Here is a 24,076-nt window from a genome sequence, read left to right on the forward strand (position 1 = left end):
TCTATTAAAATACAAAAAAATTAGCTGGGCGTGGTGGCGGGCGCCTGTAGTCCCAGCTACTCGGGAGGCTGAGGCAGAAGAATGGGGTGAACCCGGGAGGCGGAGCTTGCAGTGGGTCGAGATCGCGCCACTGCACTCCAGCCTGGGTGACAGAGGGAGACTCCGTCTCAAAAAAAAAAGAAAAAAAAAAGAAAGAACCACTCGGGCGGCGAACTGAGCACGGACAGAAAGCGGCCCGGCGCCCAGGACTCGGCCAGTGTGGAAGCCCGATCCCACCCGCAGCGGAGGCGGCCCGGGGCAGGGAGGGCGGGTCCGGGGCGGGTCCTGGACGGCGGGGGCCGGCGCTGGCCTCGCCCCGGATGCGTGCTGACGCCACGGCGGCGGACGCCGGAAGCGGAGCTGGCGCACGCCGTTGCCAGGCAACGGGGCGGCGCAGGCAGGAGGGAACGGCTGGTTGCAGGTTTCTCTCGGCCTGGTCCCGCGCGGCCCCGCCGAGGCGGCGACCAAGGTGGGTGCGGGGCCGGGGCCCGGGCCCGGGCCCAGGACACGCGGGGACTCTCGGGAGCCGTGGGCCAGGCGCTTAGCCGGCCACCTCGGGCCCTGTCCAGGCTCAGGCGCTCCAGGGCTGCTCTGCGGGCCGCGTGCGAGAGGGACTCTCGGGAGGCCCCGGGGCGCCGCACCCACTTCTTCCCACTTGGGCCTCCCGCGGGCGCCCGGCTTCCGCTCCTCTGGCCAGCGTGGGCCTCCCAGGCCCCCTCGCGGCTCTCTCCAGAGCAGGAGCCCCACCTTGGGCCGCCCCTCTCACACCTGCCGTGGGTCTGGTACGCGCCCTTGTGTTGGACTCCGCGCCCGCGCGCGTGGGAGGAAGCCAGGACTCCCGGGCGACCGGGCCATTCCTGTGGTTTGTGTCAGTTCCACAGCAGCACGTGGGCACTTTCCACCGTCAGCCACTGGGCAGCCCGGGGCACTCCTGCGGCGTCTCTTGGTCCTCTCCAGGGCAGGGGAAGGTTGGGCAGTCCTGGGCGGCCAGCACCCCGGCGTGCATGTCTCCTGAGCAGCTGCCCATCGGGCCTCTGCTGGCCTGGCGGGTCCAAGATGCAAGGCCGGCGGGAGCTGGGGGGAGAGCCTTTGAGTGACCTCCAGGAGGAAGCAGCCAGCGCTTCCCTCCGAGTGGCACCTGAGAGGCTAAGTGATGACAGTTTGGAATGGAGACGGACCTGCCCCGACCTTCTCCTGTCCGATGGGAAAGCCAGCATCTCCATGCCCCGTGAGGGCGGTTCCACCTGCACTGCCCGATGTCCTGACCCTCAGGAACACAGCAGCACTTGGGGCGAGTTTGAAGGCTTTCGGGAATCTTCAGCCAAGTCTGGACAATTCTCACAGTCCCTTGAACTCCTCGAGGGACCCACAGAACCCCAGCCACCGAGAACCACTTCTGCCCCAAAAGAGTGCAGTTCTCACCAACCATGCCAGGGTGGATCTTGGGTGACAGGAACTTCTGCCGTCCCACCTTCTGAGGTATTTCTGCTGTGCTGTGGTCACCATGTTGAGTGGAACGTGTACACACCAAGAGGCCTGCAGTCCTCGAATGCTGTGGCGTGCTGGCCAGGGAGGGGGCTGACAGCCCCAGAGCGTCTGCTTCTCTCCTGGCCTTCGTCCCTGGCCATGTGGTTGGCAGTCCCATCCTGAGGCCAGGGAAGCAGTGAGTTGGCAGAGGAGGCTGCAGAAATGGGTCACACCAAGGCCAGGTGGGGGCCACCTGAGCTGGGTCGCTCTCTCTGACCATTCCTCCCCCAGCCTGTCCATTCCCCATTGGTGGGGGCTGCACTGGCCCCAGCTCAGGGCATTTGAGGAGGAGCTTTTTGTCTGAATTCTGAATCTGCTGAGTTCAAAAGTCTCAGAGATTCTAAAATCACATGATCACATTTCAACTTGCTTGTACTGAATTGGGTGACGCCGGATCCAACCTGTCCGGGAGCTTGTAATGAATTGGGTGATGCCCATTCCGACCTGTCCGGAAGCCAGGGTCCCAGCCTTCAGGCCCCTGCCCCCTGCTCTCTTTCAGAGCAGACTGCCGGGTGTTTACCGTTTGGTGACACTTCCACTCCTTCTCGTTTCTTGTCTTCTTCCTTCCATTGTTCCTCTTTCTCTGCCACTTCTTCCCAAATGGTTCATCCCAAGCACCATCATGAGAGATCAGAAATAAAACCAGTGAGGAAGGAAATAAAGATATTGTAGTTCTCAGGGCTGGCCTGTTTTCTTTTCCTTTTCTTTTTTTTTTTTTTTTTTTGAGACAGTCTCACTCTGTCGCTGAGGCTGGAGTGCAGTGGCACTGTGTCGGCTCACTGCAACCTCTGTCTCCTGGGTTCAAGCAGTTCTCCTGCCTCAGCCTCCTGAGTAGCTGGGATTACAGGCGTCCACCACCACGCCCGGCTAACTTTTATTTATTTATATATATATATATATATATGTGTGTGTATGTTTAGTAGAGACTGGGTTTTACCATGTTTGCCAGGCTGGTCTTGAACTCCTGACCTCAGGTGATCCGCCCGCCTCGGCCTCTCAAAGTGCTGGGATTACAGGCGTGAGCCACCATGCCCGGCCGGACTGTTTTCTGAAGCAGTTTCCCTGGAATCCTGATGAGATCCACTCTTAATAGAGTAAGGTCTGCTGTAATGCTTGTTTTGAATACAGGATTTGTTTTCCAGCATGATTGATGTTTTGGGGAACAATTAGAGCATAGCTGAAATTTCACGAGAAAGAGTAGATAAATGCAGAAAACTGCCCCCAGCTGAGCTGGGGCCCGTTGGAATACATGAGACTCGCACACGCACACCCTCACACAGCGCTCAGTGCCCCGACGTAGCACACCTGTCAACACCTCGTGTTAGGACTTCCCCCGGTTCAGACCGCCCTCCTCCTACCCCTTCACACTAACTCAGCCTGCGAGCCTTCGTCTTTTCCAAGGTAAAGTGCTGTGCTTACTGTAGTATGTATAATTTCTTTTTTTTTTTTTTGAGACGGAGTCTCGCTCTGTCACCCAGGCTGGAGTGCAGTGGCACAATCTCGGCTCACTGCCACCTCTGCCCCGCCGGGTTCAAGCGATTCTCCTGCCTCAGCCTCCTAAGTAGCTGGGATTATAGGCGTGTACCACCATGCCCAGCTAATTTTTGTATTTTTAGTAGAGACGGGGTTTCACCATGTTGGCCAGGCTGGTCTCGAACTCCTGACCTCGTGATCCGCCCACCTGGGGCTCCCAAAGTGCTGGGATTACAGGCGTGAGCCACCGCGCCCGGCTGCATGTATAATTTCTTAACCAAACATGGAAAACAGCACTAACATTATTGGGTGGCCATCTTTTTTCATGTGTCACTGATAAAGTTTGAATGTTTTGCCCTAACCCCACCTTTCCCATGAGTCCTCTGGTTTTGTGTGATTTTGCTAACTTGGTGATTTTTAGGAATGAATATGTCAAGTGATAGTAACACTAATGGTATGATCAATTACAAATTTCATTTCTATCACAATTATTTCTTTGGAATAAGGTAACGTTATGTATGTCTTTCTCCTAACTTTGGTATGCTTTTCTTCTTTTCTTTTCAGCCCATTCTCAGCTATGAGAACATTTTAAAGTGTGCTTTTCAAGAAATAACAGTCCAGCAGGCAGCTGAAGACGTTTCCACCATAGACCATTTCCTAGAAATAAGCAGTGAAGAAAAACCTGGCCTTGGATGTGTACATAAACTGTGGTAATGAACTTAAGAAATATTTCTTACAGCAACTGCTTTTGTACTTTTGTTTGATAAAAGTAGGTGTGTGAGGCTTTGTTTTTGCCTTTATGGAGAGTAGCGTCTCTCCTGAGGTCCCCGCCATCTGTGGGTCATAGAGGTCCTATGAGAAGCGGGCAGCACGATTGGTGCTCCCGCTGTGGCCTTCCACTCTGAGCCCTATTCATCCTCCTCCCCAGCCAGCTCACCTGGAGCAGCTGGACCCAAGCCCAGCTCCTCTTGGGTCTCAGTGCCAGTGCTGGTGGAGTGGCTGGTGGGCCTGGGCAGTGGGCACGGGGCCTTCTGGGGGACTTGGCTGAGTGGGCACTGGCTGCCTCATGGTTCTCAGCCACAGAGTTCTAGAAAACATTCCACACTCTGGAGCCCCATTGTCAGCCGCAGGCCCAGCCCCAGGGGTGCTCCCGGTGCTGCCTGCAGGGCCGCAGGCTCCTAGGGGGAAGTGCACCCGCAGTCACTCGCAGATGGCCATTTTCCAGGGACACACTTTCAACTGAGCATTGAAAGACAAACAGCGCTCGAGTGGATGAGGCCGCAGTGGTTGAGAGGCTCGAGGTAAGTTGGCCCAAGGCCCCAGAGGGAGGAGGGAAGTGAAGGTTGGGGTGAGCTAGCTTCCCTGTCCCTCGGTGTGGTCTGTGGAGTGGGTCTCCCAGTAGCCAGGGGAGAGCCAGGTCAGCCTGCTGATTTTTGTGTCTCTGAGCAGGCCTGGACTTTCAGAGAGCTCTGCAGACAGGCCATTCTGGGCTCCAGCCCTGGCCCACCGTGTCCTCTACTGGGGTCCAACCCAGCACCTGCCCCAGGGTACCCTCTACAGGGGCTTGAGGACAGAGGCCTGGAGCCCAGAAGGCCGCAACCAGCATTGCCCAGATGGCCAGTGTGCCCTCTGTGCGTGGTGCTTCTGCAAAGCATGATCCCTGGGGACAAACTGAAGAATGTGGTCCCAGCAAGCTGACAGTGGGGGTGGGCTCTGTGCTGGCAGCATTGACATCTCTGTCCCCAGCAGCACAACTCGCGGACCCAGAGGCATGGGGAGTCCTGGGTGTCAGGACTTGGCGGGGCTGGACACTCATGGGACAAAAGGCTGGATGGTACTTGGGGGGTGGAGTAGAGCATGGTTTGTGTGTTCTGAAACACTGGGGTATTTTTGGAAATGGTTTGGTGTTTAGCACATTTGCGCTTCTTCTGTACTCATCTGGAGTGCAGTGGCACCGTCTCAGCTCACTACAACCTCCGTCTCCTAGGCTTAAGCGATCTTCCTGCCTCAGCCTCCTGAGTACTGGGACTACAGGCACCCGCCACTACACCCAGCTAATTTTTGTATTTTTTTGTAGAGACAGGGTTTTGCTATGTTGCTCAGGCTGGTCTCAAACTCCTGAGCTCAAGTGATTTGCCCTCCTCAGTCTCCCAAAGTGCTGGGTTTACAGGTGTGAGCTGCCGCACCTGCCCTTGCACTCATTTTCCCTTCCATACTAGAGCGTGAACTTCCTGCAGGCAGACCTCAGTCCCTCACAGTGCGTAGCAGTGACGTGTGGCACATAGTAGACATTCACCGTTGGTTTGCTCATTTGTTCTCCTGAGCATGCACTGGTACTCGTAGTTTGGGAGCATCTGTTTTGTACTCAGCACAGTTCTAGGCACTTGAGTGAACAAAACCAGCAAAATATCTGGCCTCACGGAGCTTCCACTCCTTGGAGGAGACAGTAACGGCAGTTAGTCAGCTACTGCAGGGCAAGTGCTGTGAGGCATAGAGGGGGCACGGGAGGTGGGTTGGGGTGTTGCAGGATGGCACGTGTTGTTTGAATAAAAGTATAAATGAACAAATAAATGAGACAGCCCAGTGCTCCTGCAGGGAATGCTGTTTTTATTTGTTTTTTTGTTTGTTTGTTTGAGACAGAGTCTCACCCTGTCCCCCAGGCTGGAGTGCAGTGGCGCGATCTCCGCTCCCTGCAACCTCTGCCTCCCGGGTTCAAGCGATTCTCCTGCCTCAGCCTCCCCAGTAGCTGGGATGACAGGCGCCCATCACCACGCCCGGCTAGTTTTTTGTATTTTTAGTAGAGACGGGGTTTCACTATGTTGGCCAGGCAGATCTTGAACTCCTGACCTCCTGATCTGTCAGCCTCAGCCTCCCAAAGTGCTGGGATTACAGGCGTGAGCCACCGTGCCCAGCCCGGGAACACTGTTTTTAGAGTTCTTAACAGCCATACGCCTCTTGGCTTGTGCGCGTCTCGGCTTGCGGGTAAAGGCCAGGCGCCCCGCTGCGTGCCTCGCGCCGTGCCTCGTGATCTCCTCAGAAGGCTTTCAAGGTCACCTTTTAACAACTGCATCTGTTTTCCAGTAACGAATCCAGAAAACTCTGGAGAGCCCTTCAGAGCGTACACACCACGTCTGCTTCTCAGTGCCTCTGGAGCGAGTCCCGTTGCCAGGAGAACTTCTTTCTTGTTCTCAGAATAGATGCTGCACAGAAGGTAGGCAGTTTGGGTTGACGCAGGGCTCCTGGGACTGTGGTTGAACTTCACTGTCGCCAGTGGCCCTTGGCCGTGCCCAAGGAGTGGGTGCAGGCAGAGGTGTGGGTTCAGGTGGGTTAAAGCCACTAGGTGGCCCCGTAAACGTGTCAAGGCCATTGGATGCATCCTGAATGCTTGAGGCAGGAGCCAGCAAAGCCTAGAGCAGGAGGTGGGGAAAGGCTCTGGAAGGAACAGGCCTGAGCCTGCAGCAGACAACGCATACAGAGATGTGCATCGGTGTGTGTGCACTTATGCCACGCACACGCCGCCACGCACACGCCACACACACCACCACATGCACCACTGCCACGCACAGACTGCCGTGCACGTGCTTAAGCTCCTGGGCTGTCGCAGAAAACGCCAGTCATAGGGAGGGCCGCCTTTCAGAGATCTAGATTTCAAGGATCTGTCTTCATTCTTAAATATTATGGAAATTTTCAAACATGGAAAACTCAAAAAGGGCCAGCCAGGCAGGCAGATTGGCCCTGCTGAAGACAGGGGCATGAAAATGGTTGCCCTGTTGGCCCATGGGCCACGATGGGCTGGCCAGGAAGGAAGTGAAGGGCAGAAAGGAACAGAGAGGCTCCCAGTGAGATCAGCCCTGACTGTGTCATTGTGCGAGGAAAACAGAGAACCAGGAGGCCAGGAAATGCGGGGAGGCCTGAATAGAAGCCTCAGGTGCGGGCCAGCTCCGAGTGGCGGCAGCCTGAAGGGTGTGTCTGAAAGTGGCCGTGAAGACATTATTGCCATTGAGCAGCTGAGGGGCGCTGAGGTCCTGAAGGGGAGCGAGGCCTGTGAGCTGGGGATGAGGCAGCGAGTGGCAGGGCGACACGGGAAACTGGCGCGCTGACCTTGAGAGGGGCCTGAGAGAACTTTGCAGTTTTAGCATGAAATTAGTAGAGGGGCTCAGGGGAAAAGGAAACAGGAGACAAAATGATGACTGTACTGGCTGTCTGATGGGGTCTGTCTCCTTAGAACCTTTCTGGAGGCCAGGGCCACATCATGGAAGATTGTGACCTCAAAGAGCCTGAAGGACTCCTCACTGTCAGCAGCTTCTGTCTCCAGCATTGCAAAGCCCTGATCCAGACCAAGGTGAGTGGTCACCAAGGAGAGGCCTCAGGGAACCGCGCTGGTGGTGTCCACACATGTGGAGCCCTCCGCTTTCTCTGATGTGAGTCAGTTGCTTGTTTTCTTCCTTTGAGTCTTGTGGACTTCCAGAAAACAAACATTTGTGCTGTTTAGGGCAGACACGCAAATTGTGAACACCACTGCAGGGTGCCAAGGAATATAAATACCATCCGGAAAGACTCTTAGGCCAGAGGACCCAGGATATGGGTGGGTCACGCAGGAGAAGCCAGGCAGAGAAGAGAGCTGCAGGGAAACTGAGACGCCAGGTCTGGATGACGAGGCTGGAAGGATGAGGCAGGACCAGGCTGTGACTGTTGGGCCAGGGGATGTTGACTCCTCCTAGGCAGCTGTCGTGAACGGATCTGACTGGCGGCTTCAGTCATAGGCCGCTTACCCTACACAGGGTCTGCCCACAGCTTTTCTCTCATGAGCCGTGGTTCTTGCCACAGAGTCACTTCATCACATCATCACAGCCGGGCTCAAGGCGGAAGAGGAGGTGGGCAGAGAAGGGGACTTCTTCCTGCAGCTCTCTCTTTTATCAGGGGGAAGAAAAGCTTTTCTGGGCTGGAGTCTGGAGCCCACCCTCAGACCAGGTATTGCAGGAGGGGTGAGATGGCCAGGCCTAGCTCACCTGGTTTCCTGCTCACCCTGGAGACCCAGGACCCTGGAACAGTCAGGGCTCATTGTGTACACCCAGGAGATGGTGGGAGGGGCGCATGGGCAGCTGTGAGCATGAAGAGTGACATGCAGGGAGGCGCAGGGGTAAAGTACTGCCCTGTGGCCTGGTAGGAGGTGACAAGGACCTGAGACTGAGCTGGGACAGCAGGAAGGTTGCATAGCACAGGAGGCGGCCAGGGTCAGCTTCTGGGCAAAAATTTGGCATGAATGTGGCACTGCCCCCAGCTGACGTGGGGTGGGTTCCCTGGATGGTCAGCACACAGGTGACGGGCGACAGGTGCCATGGGGCAACAGGAGAGGGCCCTCATCGGCCATCTTCACAGGCTGTCCATCTTTTTGAAAAGCACCGTAGCACAGGAGGGTTATCCTAGAGCAGCAGGCTGTAAAGAAATGTTTATGGCTGTGTTGTTCACAACAGCCGATGGGGGAGACGTCCAGCCGCAGCTGTTTGGGGGAAGTCTGTGGTGTAGTCCAAGAGTGGCCACTGGAGGGCTGTGAGTGTGGAGGGTAGTGGCAGCCTCCACCAGGGAGTGCCAGACACGTAGCACAAGGGCCAGAGACCCCGCCTAAGATGTGGGCCCACTGCTGTCTTCGGGGCTGGCTGCAGGCCAGAGCCACAGACTGCACCATGAGGAAGCCCCAGCATGTTTTCCCTGGGCGCCTCTCTGGTGACATCCCATGATGAGAAGGTTTCTAAGAGGAGAACCAAGGAGAGAACACTAGGGGGCCGAGAGGCAGGGGGCGGCCAGGGGCAAACGCCCAAGCTAGCGCTTCTCATTGCCCGGGGTGCGCGTGCCTGACTGCTGTCCTCTCATCTCAGCTCTCGGGGCCGCCTGGCAGCAAACAGGGGAGGCTGATGACATGCAGCCGCTTCCTGAAGACCCCCTCATGCGGAGGTGGCCAGCACATCACTATTCCAAGGAAAAAGATGTTCACTCCACGCAAGCTCAAATTGACACTCTTTAATAGCGACGTTTGCTAAAATCAGGAGGACTTTGTACCTTTATGAGGAATTTTTCATTTTTTTCCTGGCTGGGTTGATGTGGAAACCACAGCTGTCTGTGGAGCTGTTTTCCAGACCCCAGGCCCATTCCTGGGATCTCTCCAACAGGACGTGTCCTGTGTTCTGGGCTCGTCTCGGGTCTGACCAGGAGATGGAGGATGTGTCCTTGGCAGAGCCAAGGGGAGACAGAGGTTTCTGGGTGCCATGACAGGCTGTCGGGGTCCAGGTGGCACCCATGGGCCCCCTGCCCCATGTGAATGCTGCTGGCACCTGGTGGGGGGTGCCCAGGGATGGACCCTGGGCATGGCTTCTGGGCTGCTTAGTCCAGGGGGAGCAACTTGTGGCCAAATCCATGAGTTCAGAGGAAAAGGGGAAGGCACTGAAACGTCACCAGAGAGACAGCTGTTGAGACTGCTCAGAAACCCTCTGTCTGTCACACTCTGCCCTGGCTGTTGTGTGGTCAGGGCACCATGAGGGTGTACAGATGTGCTGTGTCCTCAAAGCCTCGCAGGTGCCCTCACTTACTGCCTGGGCCCCTGCCCAGCAGCCTGAAGGACAGGCCTTTCTCCCTCACGGTTGTGGACAGGAGGTCGCACCACTGGCCTGCGAGAGCCTCTGGTGGGCCCGTGGCTTCCCCCAATTATCTGCTAAGGAAAACTGTGCTCTTCGAAGGGCAGAGCCAAGAAGTCAGCCCTGACTTTTGTAAAATTTTATTAAATAAAACCACCTGGATAAGCCTGTTCTCACTGGTTCATCAGCTGGGGGGACTGATACCTGAAATCCTGTCCCCAGGGGAGGCCTGAAGTCTAAGCAAGCAGCCACCCTGGCTGTCTCTTTTCCTGCCAAGGCCACACGGGGGACCGTAGCCTCCATGTCACCATGGTATCAGTGCGATGTGCACAGTGATGGGCAGGAGTTTCCATCATGAGGGAGGAGGAAGCAGATGTCCCTGCACAAACCCTGGCCTCGGCCACCCAGCTGCACAGCCAGCACCATGTTGCACGTGGCTCTAGGTCTGTGATGAGGAGAATTCCTTTTTGTTTGTTTGTTTCTGGGTACCACATGGTTTGGAAAGCTGCCTTTATTTTTCATTTTCAGCCAGGGGAAAGTGGGAATTTAGAGACTGTTTTTCTAACACGCAGCTTCCTTCAAAGGCACTGTCTTTTGGGCCCTGCCAGCAGAGCCCCTCCAGGAGATGCCCTGGTTTCCTAACCTTTAAAAGTTAGACTTTAACAAGCCAAAATACTCCATCCTGCTCCTCCCACTCCAAGATTCGGGTTCAGACTGTGCCATGGCATCACGGTGTCACCCGTGGTGGCCCTTGCTCCTCACCTGGCTGGATGTTGGTGACCCACAGACCTCAGAAGGCCAAGCCTTTCTTCTGACTTCCCTGTGGCCTCACAGGAACCTCAGAAGCAACAGGTTCCAAACCTGACTTCTGTGGCACCCAGTAGAGAAGAGAGGCCCTGCTGCTCTCGTCCCCAGAGGGGAGGGAGAGGAAGAGGCCCCTCAGAGTCAGGTAAGGAGGGACCAGGCGACGTACATGCAAACCGCTTGTCCACTAGTGCGGCTGCCAAGCCCCCAGGGTCTGGAGGACCCTGCAACAGGCAAGTCCAAAGCTCCCTGGCCTCCCTCAGGTCCACACTGAGTGCTCAGGAAGAAAGTGCCAAAAGCTGGGAGTGGGGGCAGGGAGCTGACGGACACTCCCCCGAGAACGCCCCTCTCACAGACGTGCTGGGATTTTTGTTCCCAAAGTCTGGAGGCCCAGCAGGGGAGCTGGGACAGTGGGCGGGAGGCAAGCCCCCAAAGGCTGAGAAAGAGGCTGCAAGACACCCTGGGTGCAAGGCGAGGGGCTGGAATGGAGAGCAAAGGAAGCCTCCAGTGGCCAAAAAGGACGGCAGTCCAGCTGAAGAACGGAGAAATCGTGCAGCCCCCAAAGCCAGTGGCTTGGCTGCGACACACAGGCTGATGTCCAGAATCGCTGTGCTCAGAGCTCAGACCCCACCCAAGCCATGCCCTGATGCCACCCTCAGGGCGTCTGAAGGCCTAACTACAGCTGCAGAGAAGTCCAGAGCTAGCTCAACTACCGGGAAGGACAACTCTGTTCCCACTCTGGCAACCTCACAGCGGAAGGCACATGCCCCTCTCTGGAACTAAACGTTGTTTGCTTCAGCCTCGATTGTTCTTTTATATGAACTGTCTAGCCTGCAGTAAGACATTACAAGACACATGAAAAGGCAAGAAAACGTGAGCCACAGTGAGCAGCAGAAGCAGAGACAGCCCCAGTGGTAAAACTGAAGTCAAGGGCTTTGAAGGAACTCTGGGGAGGTGGGGAGGGCCTGTGGAAATGGCGGGTGACATTCACCAAGAGATAGAGATGTTCAGCAGAAACAGGGACACTTCAGTAGAAGACAGAATGAAGATGCTACAAATGAAAAATACAGTATATAAATGATGTTTAGATGGGTTTAACAGCAGACTGGACATCACAGAGGAATGGATCAGTTAACTTGAAGATTGGTCACTAGAGAAGATCCAAACACAGAGAGGGGAGGGAAAACGAGAGGGTCCAAGATCTGTGGGCCAAAGTCAGATGGCCTAACTGGGTGTAACTGGAGTCCCAGAGCAGGAACAGGAGAGAATAAAGAAGAAATATTCCAAGACCGAATCACTAAGAACTTTCTGAAATTCATGAAAGAAAATAATCCACAAATCCAAGAATCTCTGTAACTGCAAGGAGGTGACATGGAGAAAACCGTACCTGAACACATCCTACAGGCCTTAAAGGCAGCTAGGGTGGAAACAGGAGATTCATATAGAGAAGCAACGATAGGAACAATGGCTCACTTCCCACCAGAAGGCCACGCACGCACCCACATCTGCGGTGCTGAAGGGAAAAGGAAGGTCAACTTAGAAGTTCACATACATTGAAATATTCTTTAGGCTGGTCACAGGGGCTCACACCTGTAATCCCAGCACTTTGGGAGGCTGATGCAGGTGGATCACCTGAGATCAGGAGTTTGAGACCAGCCTGGCCAACATGGAGAAACCCCATCTCTACTAAAAGTACAAAAATTAGCCAGGCGTGGTGGCGCATGCCTGTAATCCCAGCTACTCGGGAGGCTGAGACAAGATAGTTACTTGAACCTGGGAGGGGAAGGTTGCAGTGAGCTGAGATCAAGCCATTGCACTCCAGTCTGGGCAACAGAGTGAGACTCTATCTCAAAAAAAAAAAAAAAAAAAAAAAAAGAAAAAATATTCTTTAAAAATGAAGGCATTATCAGCCAGGATACAGAAACCACACCAGTTATCTGAAGAGGAAAAAATATAAAGAATTACTAGGCCCGGTGTGTGGTTCACACCTGTAATCCCAGCACTTTGAGAGGCCAAGGTGGAAGGATTGCTTGAGGCCGGGAGTTTGAGACCAGGCTGGGCAACATAGTGAGACCCCCATCTCTACAAAAAAGTAAAAAAAAAAAATTAGCCTGGTGTGGTGGCGCTCACCTGCAGTCCCAGCTACTCAGGAGGCTGAGGTGGGAGGATTGCTTGAGCCCAGGAGTTGGAGGCTGCAGTGAGCTGTGATCACACCACTGCACTCCAGCCTGGGCAACACAGTAAGACCCTATCTCTTAAAAAAAAAAAGAATTAAGTAGTAAAAGTTGGTTAACTACTAAAAGGGTCTTGGTTTGGTTTGGCTTGGGTTAGAGACAGGGTCTTATGATGTTGCCCATGCTGGTTTTGAACTCCTGAGCTCAAGCAGTCTTCCTGCCTTGACCTCTCTTTTTGTTTTTTGTTTTTCAATAAAGACTTACTTAATAGGCCCTGAAGTAGCAGGTGCGGGAAAGCAGCTTCTCTGGGTTGGCGGTGAGGTACAGTGAGGAATTAAGGCCTGGCCAAGGCCCCCTGCCCTCCCAGGCTGAGACACAGGCCTTTCACAGTGAGTGTGGCTGTATAGGAACAGGCCTAGGCAAAGGAGCTGAGCTGGAGCTGGTCTGCAGGGACAGCTGGCAGAAGGACAGGTGCCCCCAGGAGCACCCTACTGGAGTGGCTCAGGAGCAGAGCCAGTGCAAACACGGGGCATGCTGGGGCCCATCGTGCCGTGCTGGGCTCCTGTGCCGAATAACACTGATGGAGGACCAGACCCAAGAGGGAAGCCCCTCTCCCAGCCAGCTGCTGCCCCTTCCCAGCTGTCTGCAGGCAGTGCTGAGTAGAGAGTGGTGCAGAGCCAGCCGTTTCTGCCCACCTCGCCTCAGATGGACACTCTATCCAGGGCCCATGGGTGTGGCAAAGGCCCTTCCTCCCACAGATGCCAGGCTTACATCGAGGCTGACAGCTTTCCTCTGCCTGCTCCTGCATTCTAACCCTTTAGTCCTTCATAAGTATTTCCCCAAATAAACTTCTCGAATGTGTAAATCTGTCCTGGCCTTTGATTCCTAGAGGCCCTGAAGGAACGTGACCATCACCTGACCTGAGTGACACTGCAAAGCCCTCATTCTTTCTAGTGGACATGGAGCTCTCTCCAAGCAGATGACATGCTGAGCCGTCAGCCACATCAGAGGCCAGGGACGTGGCCTTCAGAGGCTTTGGCCATCATGCAAAACACCTGGCCACCCTGAAGCCTCCATGCTGGAGAAATGTCTGGAGTGATCCCACAGAGATGCTGACAGATGCCCAAGGACCCAGCTGCTGGAGCTTTCTGGCCAGCATGCCAGCCCTGGGAGGAAGGAAGCCTTCAGGGTGGGGTGCATCCAGCTGCAGCTGCTGCCTGACAGCAGTGGCCTGACAGATCCCAGCAAGAACCACCCGGCTGAGCCCAGCCAAGCCGTGGCATGAGATCATGGCAGTAACAGATGGTAGGTGCTGCATGCTGTGAAGCTAGTGATGGTGGCTACACAGCAGGAGGTCACGAGAACAACACATGTCCAGATAACCAGTGGGTCCATAGAGGTCACTGGAAACTTAGTAATTGAAACTGAATAATGAAAATGGCACTGATCAAAATCTGAGTGAAAGCAGTGCATAGAAGGAAATTTATAGCTTTAAATGTTTATATTAGAAAGTAAGAAAAGTACAAAACCACCTAAGATTTCATGTTAATGTGCAAGAAAAAGGCAAATTAAACCAAAAGTAAGCAGAAAGAAGGAAATAAAACTGAGCGCCAAAATCAACAAAATGGAAAATGGCAGAACACTAGGAAAAAGGGATGGTCCTAAGTGAAGACATAAGAGCATGTGATGTGCAGCTCTCGCATGACTCCTGATTCAAACAAACCAAATGTAGAGACAACTTGGAATAACACACAGCGAGGAAAAGCAGGCAGCCTCTGCCCAGCAGCCAGGAGACAGCCTCAGAAATCGGAGAAAATATTTGGAAACCATATGTCTGATAAGGGGTTAATATCCAAAATACATAAGGAACTCAAACAACGTAACAGGAAGAAAACCCAGATAACCTGATTGAAAAAATAGGAAAAGGACCTGAACAGACATTTCTCTTTTCTTTTTCTTTTCTTTTTTTTTTTTTGCTCTGTCGCCCAGGCTGGGGTGCAGTGGTGCGATGTTAGCTCACTGCAAACTCTGCCTCCTGAGTTCAAGTGATTCTCCTGCCTCAGCCTCCCGAGTAGCTGGGACTACAGGCGCCCGCCACCATGCCCAGCTAATTTTTGTATTTTCAGTAGAGACAGGGTTTCACCATGTTGGCCAGGCTGGTCTCAAACTCCTGACCTCAGGTGATCCACCCGCCTCGGCCTCCCAAAGTGCTGGGATTACAGGCGTGAGCCACCGCGCCCAGCCAAGCAGACATTTTCCAAAACTATATATATATCTATTTTTATATATATACACACACACAAATGGCCAACAGCTATACAAAACCAATGCTCCATATCAGTAATCATCAGGGAAATGCAAATCAAGACTGCAATAAGATACCCCCTCACACCTGTTAGGATGGCTATTCTAAACAGATGAAATGTCGGTGATGGTGTAGAGAAATGGGAATGCTTGTGCACTGTTGGTGGGAGTGTAAAGTAGTACCGCCGTTATGGAAAACAGTATGGAGGTGCCTGAAAAAGTTAAAAATAGAACTACCATATCATCTAGCAATCCCACTACTGGGTATTTATCCAATGGAAAGGAAATCAGTATGTTGAAGAGATACCCGCACCCCCATGTTTATTGCAGTACTAGTCACCATAGCCAAGCTATGGAACCAACCTAGGTGTCCAACAACAGATGAATGGATAAAGAAAATGTGGTACATACGCACAATGGGATACTATTCAGCTGTAAAAAAAAAAATGAAATCCTCTCATTTGCAACTGTCTAGATGAACCTGAAGCACTTATGCTAAGCGAAATAAGCTGGTACAGAAAGACAAACCCCACATGATCTCACTCATACGTGAAACCCAAAAAGTCAAACTCGCCAGGTGTGGTGGCTCATGCCTGTAATCCCAGCGCTTTGGGAGGCCAAGGCAAGAGGGTCACGTGAGTCCAGGAGTTTGAAACCAGCCTGGGCAACAGAGTGATACCTCATCTCTACACAAATATAAAATAAAGGCCGGGGCCTGACGTGGTGGCTCACGCCTGTAATCTAAGCACTTTGGGAGGCCGAGGCACGCGGATCACCTGAGGTCAGGAGTTCGAGACCCTCCTGGCCAGGTAAAACCCTGTCTCTACTAAAACAAAAATTGGCTGGGCATGGTGGTGTGTGCCTGTAGTCCCAGCTACTCGGGAGGCTGAGGCAGGAGAATTGCTTGAACCCAGGAGGCATAGGTTGCAGTGAGCCAAGATCGGGCCACTGCAGTCCAGCCTGGCAACAGAGCGAGACTCTGTCTCTAAATAAATAAATAAAATAAAATAAAGGCTGGGCATGGTGGCTCACGGTTGTGATCCCAGGACTTTGGGAGGCCAAGCCGGGCAGATGACTTGAGGTCAGGAGTTTGAGACCAGCCTGACCAACATGGTGAAACCCTGTCTCCACTAAAATACAAAAATTAGCCGGGCGTGATGGTGTGTGCCTGTAATCCCAGCTACTCAGGAGGCTGAGGCAGGAGAATCACTGGGACCCGGGAGGCGGAGGTTGCATTGAGCCAAGATCGTAATCACTGCACTCCAGTCTGGGTGACAGAGCGAGACTCTGTCTCAAAAAAAAAAAGCAAAACTCAACCCAAGAGGTTGAGGCTGCAGTGAGCCATGTTTGCGCCACTGCACTCCAGCGTGGGTAAGAGCAAGACCCTGTCTCAAAATAGAAAGGGAAATTCACAGACGCAGAGTAGACTGATGGTTGCCAGGGGCTGAGGGGGGTGGCTGGGGAGATGGTGGTCAAAAGATGCAAAATTTCAGTTGGAAGGAAGGAGCTCGGGGGATCTCTTGTACACAGGGACCGTAATCAGTAACAATGGATTATATTCTTGAAAACCACTAGGAGAGACTGGCTACGGTGGCTTATGCCTGTAATCCCAGTACTTTGGGAGGCTGAGGCGGGCGGATCACGAGGTCAGGAGTTCTCGAGACCAGCCTGGCCAACATGATGAAACCCCATCTTTACTAATAATACAAAAATTAGCCTGGCATGGTGGCACATGCCTGTAGTCCCAGCTACTCAGGAGGCCAAGGCAGGAGAATCGCTTGAACCTGGGAGGTGGAGGTTGCAGTGAGCAGAGATTGCACGATTGCACTCCAGCCTGGGCGGCAGAGCAAGACTCCGTCTCAAAAAAAAAATAATAAAACCACTAAGAGAGTAGATTTAAGTGTTCTCACCCCAAAAAGTGACGAGTATGTGTGGCAGTGCATATTAATTAGCTCGACTTAGCTGTTTCACACTGTACACATATTTCAAAACATGTTGTACATGATAAACATATACAATTTTTGTCAATTTAAAAATTAACTTTTTTTTTTTTTTTGAGACAGAGTCTCACTCTGTCACCCAGGCTGGAGTGCAGTGGTGCCATCTTGGCTCACTGCAACCTCCGCCTCCCAGGTTGAAGCGATTCTCCTGCCTTAGCCTCCCGAGTAGCTGTGACTACAGGCCACCATGCCTGGCTAATTTTTGTATTTTTAGTAGAGACGGAGTTTCTCCACATTGGCCAAGCTGGTCTGGAACTCCTGGCCTTGTGATCTGCCTGCCTTAGCCTCCCAAAGTGCTGCGATTACAGGCATGAGCCACCACGCCCGGCCTAAAAATTAATTATTATTATTATTTTTTTTTTTGAGATGGAGTTTCGCTTTGTTGTCCAGGCTGGAGTGCAGTGGCACAATCTCGGCTCACTGCAGCCTCCTCCTCCCGGGTTCAAGCAATTCTCTGCTTCAGTTTCCCAAGTAGCTGGGATTACAGGCACCTGCCACCACGCCTGGCTAATTTTTGTATTTTTAGTAGAGACGGGGTTTCACCATCTTGGCCAGGCTGGTCTTGAACTCCTGACCTCATGATCCACCCACCTCAGCCTCCCAAAGTGCTGGGATTACAGGCGTGAGCCACCGCGCCCGACCAAAAAAATTAATTTTTTAAAAAAGAACAGCAACACACACAACCTGGGCAAACCTCACGACATGTAAAGGCCAGGCCCTGCAGGTGCCCATTCACAAGCAGATCAGGCCCACAAATCCTGTTGGCAACGGTGGGGACGCACCTCCCCTACCTTAACCCATAGCAGCTACAGGGTATCTTCTCGTGTAAACTGTTGCCAAGCGGACACTGACAATTCTGGCATGTTCTGGACTCTACTATGTACCTCAATTTTTAAAAGTTAAAAAGGAAATAAAGGGGCCGGGCGCGGTGGCTCACGCCTGTAATCCCAACACTTTGGGTGGCCGAGGCAGGCGGATCATGAGGTGAGGAGATCGAGACCATCCTGGATAACACAGTGAAACCCCGTCTTTACTAAAAATAAAAAGAATTAGCCGGGCATGGTGGGCGGGAGCCTGTAGTCCCAGCTAGTCGGGAGGCTGAGGCAGGAGAATGGCGTGAACCTGGAAGGAGGAGCTTGCAGTGAACGGAGATCGCGCCACTGCACTCCAGCCTGGGCGACAGAGCAAGACTCCATCTCAAAAAAAAAGAAAAGAAAAGGACAATTTAGGGAGAAAATCAGACATTTGACTATGAAGCAGGTGTTAGATATTAAAGAATTCTCCCTAATTTTCCAGTTACAATATGGTGTAAACCAAAAAGCATCTGGGGCAGCTCTCAATCAAGTCAGAGGTTTATTTTGCCAGCGCCCAGGAAAAAGAAACACAAAACCACAGGAACAGTCTGTGATCTGTGCTTTTTCCAAAGAGAGCAAGATTTGGGGACTTCAATATATACATATATTTTATGAGACAGAGTCTTGCCCTGTTGCCCAGGCTGGAGTGCAGTGGCACGATCTTGGCTCACTGCAGCCTCTGCCTCCCAGGTTCGTCATGCAATCGTCTCGCTCAGCAAATTGTGCTTTCGTAAGATACAGCAGACAAGTGCAGCTGTCTGTGGAGGCCTGTGGCCTTCTACCTGCAGCTGTTTGCTCAGAAACAAAAAGGCGGTTTCTTGAATGAGTCAGTTTCCAGCTTAATTTTTCCCTTTGGCCTAGTGAATTTGGGGGCCCTGAAATTGTATTTTTCTTTCACAATGGTATTGTGGTTGTGTAAGAAAATGTCTTTTTTGGCTGGGCGCATTGGCTCACACCTGTAATACCAGCACTTTGGGAGGTCAAAGCAAGAGGATCACCTGAGGTCAGGAGTTTGAGATCAGCCTAGCCAACGTGTTGAAACCCTGCCTCTACTAAAAATACAAAAAATTAGCTGGGCATGGTAGCGGGCACCTGTAATCCCAGGTACTTGGGAGGCTGAGGCAGGAGAATTGCTTGAACCCGGGAGACAGAAGCTGCAGTGAGCTGAGATCGCGCCACTGCACTCCAGCCTGGGCGACAAGAGCGAAACTCCACCTCAAAAAATAAACAAAAGTCTTTTTAAAAAAGTTTAACCTGGCCAGGCATGGTGGCTCCCACCTGCAATCCCAGCACTTTGGGAGGCCGAGGCGAGCGGATCACGAGGTCAGGAGTTCAAGACCAGCCTGGCCAACATGGTGAAACCCTGTCTGTACTAATAATACAAAAATTAGCTGGGCATGGTGGCACAGGCCTGTAGTCCCAGCTACTCGGGAGGCTGAGGCAGGAGAATTGATCGTACTGGGGAGGCAGAGGTTGCAGGGAGTCAAGATCACATGCCACTGCACTCCAGCCTAGGTGACGGAGGGAGACTCAGTCTCAAAAAAAAAAAAAAAGGAAGAAGTTTAACGTGTTTTTAGGGTCAAAATGTCTCAACATCTGGGATTTGTTTTAAAATTCTTTCAGAAACTCAAAAAGGCCAGGTATGCTGGCTCATGCCTGTAATCCCAGCACTTTGGGAGGCCAAGGCGGGCAGATCACTTGAGGTCAGGAGTCTGAGACCAGCCTGGCCAACATGGCGAAATCCCGTCTCTACTAAAAATAATTAGCCGGGCGTGGTGGTGGGCGCCTGTAACCCAAGCTACTTGGGAGGCTGAGGCAAGAGAATCGCTTGAACCTAGGAGGTAGAGGTTACAGTGAGCCAAGATTGCACCACTGCACTCCAGCCTAGGCGACAGAGTAAGAGACTGTCTCAAATTAAAAAAAAAAAAGGATGAACAGTGCTAACACCTGGTCAGCCCAGGCAGCAGGCCCGGGGCTCAGTGTCCTGCTTCCCAGCTCTGGGCTCCAGGTGTGTGAACTGTTCCGGGCAAGCCTGCCTGCTTCGGGACAGCACCTCTACCTCTGGCTGGGAGCTCTGCCTGGCCCTCAACTTGCATCCAGAAGGCGAAGCATGGGGAACCATGAGGCCACAGTCAAGGGCCAAGTGTTTGGGGTGGTGGCAGGGGTTGTGGCCTCCTGGGGACCCTCCCAGTCCCCAGTGAACCTCACCACCAGGCTGGCCAGGCCCACAGGCGAGGAGGAAAATGCACGGCCCGTGCTCCTGGCAGCCGCACCCAGTGTGAGCACGGCTGAGCAGCTCTGCGGGAGTGGTGGCCCCGTGGTCACAGGGACAGGATCACAAACCAGGATCTTCCAACAGGCTGGGATCTGACCACTTCCCCGGCCCTTACCCCCAGCACCCCCTCCAGCTGCACATGCACATACATGTAGTTGCACACACACGTGCACACCCTCCTACACCACCCAGCCAGTCCCCACAGCAGGCAGCCAGGATGGAGGCAGCACCTTTCCGCCTGTGTCTCACCATGGGACTGGGCTTAGGCTGACTCGGTACGGCCAGTCCCCAGGACGGGCTGGGCCTCTGGCCAGGGTCAGGAGGCAGAGGCACCGCCCCGACTGAGCTCTCGGAGCTGGGTAGTGCCTCTTCTTCTTCTCCTGCCCCTCAGTGGGTGGCTGGTCCTGCTGGGTGCCTGGGTCCAGCACAGCTGTCACAGGCCAGGCCACCAGCCGAGGTGGGAAGAACAGGGTGAAGACGGCAGAGCCCCTGGGAGAGCTCCCTGGGACCAGATCTTCAGCTTGTGGGCAGCAAGCACCCTACCTGGCTCTTGCCCTGCAGGCTGCCCAGCTTCATCACTGGTGGGGTCAATGGCGAGGCAGCCCCTCCTGGGGCCCAGCACCACAGTGCCCTCTGTCCCCAGGCCTGCCCAGCTCTTTGTAGGGTCCTGGAATGCCCCTTCTCTGACCTCAGCAGGAAATGAACCCACCTGTAATGAAAGTCCTGTCTGTCAACCAAATGCAGCCCATGGGCCTGGCTGTGCTCTGCATCAGCTCCAGTAAGAGGATCACCGGGCAGCCTGGTGGGCAGGTTCCCTGGCATGCCAGATTTCTCCGCAGCTTGCGATGGAGGCACTTGCAGGGAGGCACATGGGTGAGTGCAGGACAGAGGAGCTTTCATCAGGCAGAGGCTGCGTGTTCATAACATCCCGTCCAGGTTGCTTTGTTTTGAATCTGAGGTGGTTTTCGACTCCACTCTGGGCGTCCACCCAACAGGTGCCTGTGGACACCCACCCGCTCCCCCAACTCCATGCAACTTGCCAACCTTCAAGCAGATCAGTGTAACTACCCCCCAGTCCGATGGTCTGCAGGAATGTGGGGGCAGCAAGGTCACAGGGCCTCGGGCCAACCCAGGGATGGGGGTAGTTTATACATTTGGGGCTTTTTCACAAAAAGATGAGGGCTGAAGGGTCCCTGAAGGCCCCAGAGGTGGCAGGGCCGGGCCAGGCAGTGAGCCCGAGCCTGGCATCTACAGGCCAACGGGAACCACTGCACAGTGGCTGTGGCCAACAGGCTGCTCAGAGCCTATCATTTTTAGGGCCTTTCCTGGACCTTCCACTGCAGCTCGCTGTAGGTTTTCCAAGCCTCTTGTTCTGGCATTGACCAAACTGTCACCCAAGAAGCAGGCCCTCAGTGCACCTCCAGTTCATCCAGCTGGTTCTGACAGCTTCAGGAACAGTCCATGGAGCTGCTCCCAGCTTCCTCTGCAAGGCCCCTGCCGGGCTCCTCTGCGCAGTGCAGAGGCTCATTCAGGCCCAGCGTGGAAGGCAAGGGGGGCGGATCTGAGAAGCCGGGGCTTATCTCCCAGGGGCACGGCAGAGTGAGGGATGGGCCGATGAAGTGTACGCCTGCAAGGGGCAGCAAGCAGCCCCAAAGGCTTAAACTGTCCAGCTGCAGGAAGTCTGCTGGAGCGACCAAGCAACATGTGTCACCTCAACTGAGGGCTGCACTTGGCAGTCACATCTTCCCAGACGGGCGATCGCCACTCCTGAGAATACTGCAAAGGCTCATCACTGAGAAAGGGAGGTTACCCTCGAACCCTCAGGCATCCACACATCACAACTCCCCTCCCTGCTTGGCTCCACTACAAACCCTGAGCAGGCACTGAAGACACAGCCACCTCCACACAGGGCATGAGAAGGAACAGCGGCCTTCCTGTGAGTAAATGCAGCAACCCAGCACACACAGCACTGCCACGTGGAAAGCTTGGTTCAGGTCACAGCAAAATCCCAGTTAAGGACACGGCTCGCTGGTTGCAGATAGAAACTTCTAGCAACCCAGAAACCAACTGTGAGAGTTTATGATGAGGGACGTGATCCCACCACTCTGTCTTTAGGTAGACACCAAGGCCACACATCAAGTGTCCGCACCTCAGACACCCACCCACCCACCCACCCCCACCAGCCAGGCCCTTTCCAGTGGCTCCGCCAGCCTGCTCATCCGGCTACCTGGACTCCACAGGGTGAGCACAATGTCGACACTTGTTCTGCAGTTTGTTGCTGCGTCCTCCTTCCATCACTGCCGTGCCCACTTCACTAAGGATTGAACCTGGGAGAAGGTGCCTGGCCCAGATGTGGCCCAGCAGGGATCCAGGCCCAGATGGCTGGGCTCAGCCCTGTGGAGACCACCCCCCGCCCCGCCCCCGAGGAAATCCTGCGCAGGCACCTGTGGGCGGAGCAGGTAGCATTCTCCAAGGTGCGCTGTCACCCCTGAAAGGAAGATCAGTTCCCTGGGAGGAGTCTGCTATCTTCATACTGGTTCCATGTCTTCAAATAAATGTGCATTACTTTATAACCCTAGAAACCGAACTTCTGAGGCAGAAGGGGCTCCGAAGCTGTGTGCAAGGCACGCTGCACGTGAGGGGTACCCACCACACGTCAGGAAACGCCCCTGGGAAACTATCAACTAACATGCCCGCTCCCCTCAGTTTGGCCAGAAGCAAACCACAGAGAACAGTGCCAAGTTTAGATGACTGGAATTTGTATTTCTGTTTCTGAATAAACATTTTGTAAACAAAATTATTAAACACTTGGAAAATTTGTTCCCAATTAAAGTCAATTTGCACCTACATACTTAACAATACCACACACATGGCCGGGTGCGGTGGCTCACGCCTATATTCCCAGCACTTTGGGAGGCCAAGGCAGGTGGATCACCTGAGGTTGGGAGTTCAAGACCAGTCTCATCAACATGGTGAAACCCCATCTCTACTAAAAATATAAAAATTAGCCGGGCATGGTGGCACACGCCTGTAATCCCAGCTACTTGGGAGGCTGAGGCAGGAGAATCGTTTGAACCTGGGAGGCAGAGGTTGCAGTGAGCCAAGGTCACGCCATTGCACTCCAGCCTGGGCAACAAGAGTTAAACTCTGTCAAAAAACTAAGAATGCCAGGCGCGGTGGCTCACGCCTGTAATCCTAGCATTTTGGGAGGCTGAGGTAGGTGAATCATGAGGTCAGGAGTTCAAGACCATCCTGGCAACACGGTGAAACCCTGTCTCTACTAAAAATACAACAAATTAGCTGGGCGTGGTGGTGGGTGCCTGTAATCCCAGCTACTCGGGAGGCTGAAGCAGGAGAATCGCTTGAACCTGGGAGGCAGAGGTTGCGGTGAGCCAAGATCGCGCCACTGCACTCCAGCCTGGGAGACAGAGTGAGACTCCATCAAAAAAAAAAAAAAAAAAAAGCCACACACACGCACTAAACTTGCAGAGAAATGCTTGGAAAACAGCTGATTACTCAGCCACTGCGCACCATGGCGGAAACTAGCAGGCTTTGGTGTACGGTGTCACAGGTGAACTCGGCGAGTCCAGGGAATGAGGCTCCGGCTACACTTCTAAGTCACAGCAGTTGTTCTCTCCTGTCTGTGGTCCTTCCACAGACCCAGGCTGTTTTCCGACCAAGCACCCTAAAGCGCTCAAAAGTCACATTCTCTGAGCAGTTTATAATTGTGAAGGCTACCAAAACAGGCGCTACAACTACTACTAATGCTGAACAAATGATGTTTTTAAAAGATAAAAATGCTATACAGAAACAAAACAGTGCTTTAGATTTATTCCTATAAAACACATACCCTTTAAACTAGGGTCCATGAGGATTAACTTTCGACATCGGGGGCTGTCAGAGGTCGTGGACACCCCCAGCCCCAGCCGGGTGCTGAACAATGTAAAAAGAATTTGCTCTGCAACCCTGTGGGGGGGAAATAAAAGTAACCCAGCGT

General features: G+C 53.5%; 1 protein-coding gene across 4 annotated transcripts; it reads left to right on the forward strand.

Moving 5' to 3' along the window:
* Positions 1-394: 394 nt before the first annotated feature.
* On the forward strand, positions 395-22,834 carry CLBA1 (clathrin binding box of aftiphilin containing 1). Of its 4 annotated transcripts, none has more exons than XM_004055791.5 (5): positions 395-1,518; positions 3,604-3,749; positions 6,121-6,250; positions 7,265-7,381; positions 8,916-9,833. In XM_004055791.5, the coding sequence occupies exons 1-5, from the start codon at positions 1,096-1,098 to the stop codon at positions 9,075-9,077; spliced, it is 978 nt and encodes a 325-aa protein (XP_004055839.1). In that variant the 5' UTR covers positions 395-1,095; the 3' UTR covers positions 9,078-9,833. The 4 variants fall into 4 exon arrangements, with proteins under 4 accessions (XP_004055839.1, XP_018864996.1, XP_055217703.1 ...); XM_019009451.4 differs by lacking the exon at positions 8,916-9,833 and adding an exon at positions 7,532-8,909 and having other exon boundaries at positions 435-1,518; XM_055361728.2 differs by lacking the exon at positions 8,916-9,833 and adding an exon at positions 22,659-22,834 and having other exon boundaries at positions 437-1,518.
* The last annotated feature ends 1,242 nt before the right edge of the window (positions 22,835-24,076 follow it).

Source organism: Gorilla gorilla, chromosome 15 (assembly GCF_029281585.2).
Source record: "Gorilla gorilla gorilla isolate KB3781 chromosome 15, NHGRI_mGorGor1-v2.1_pri, whole genome shotgun sequence".
NCBI classification, from domain to species: Eukaryota; Metazoa; Chordata; class Mammalia; order Primates; family Hominidae; genus Gorilla; species Gorilla gorilla.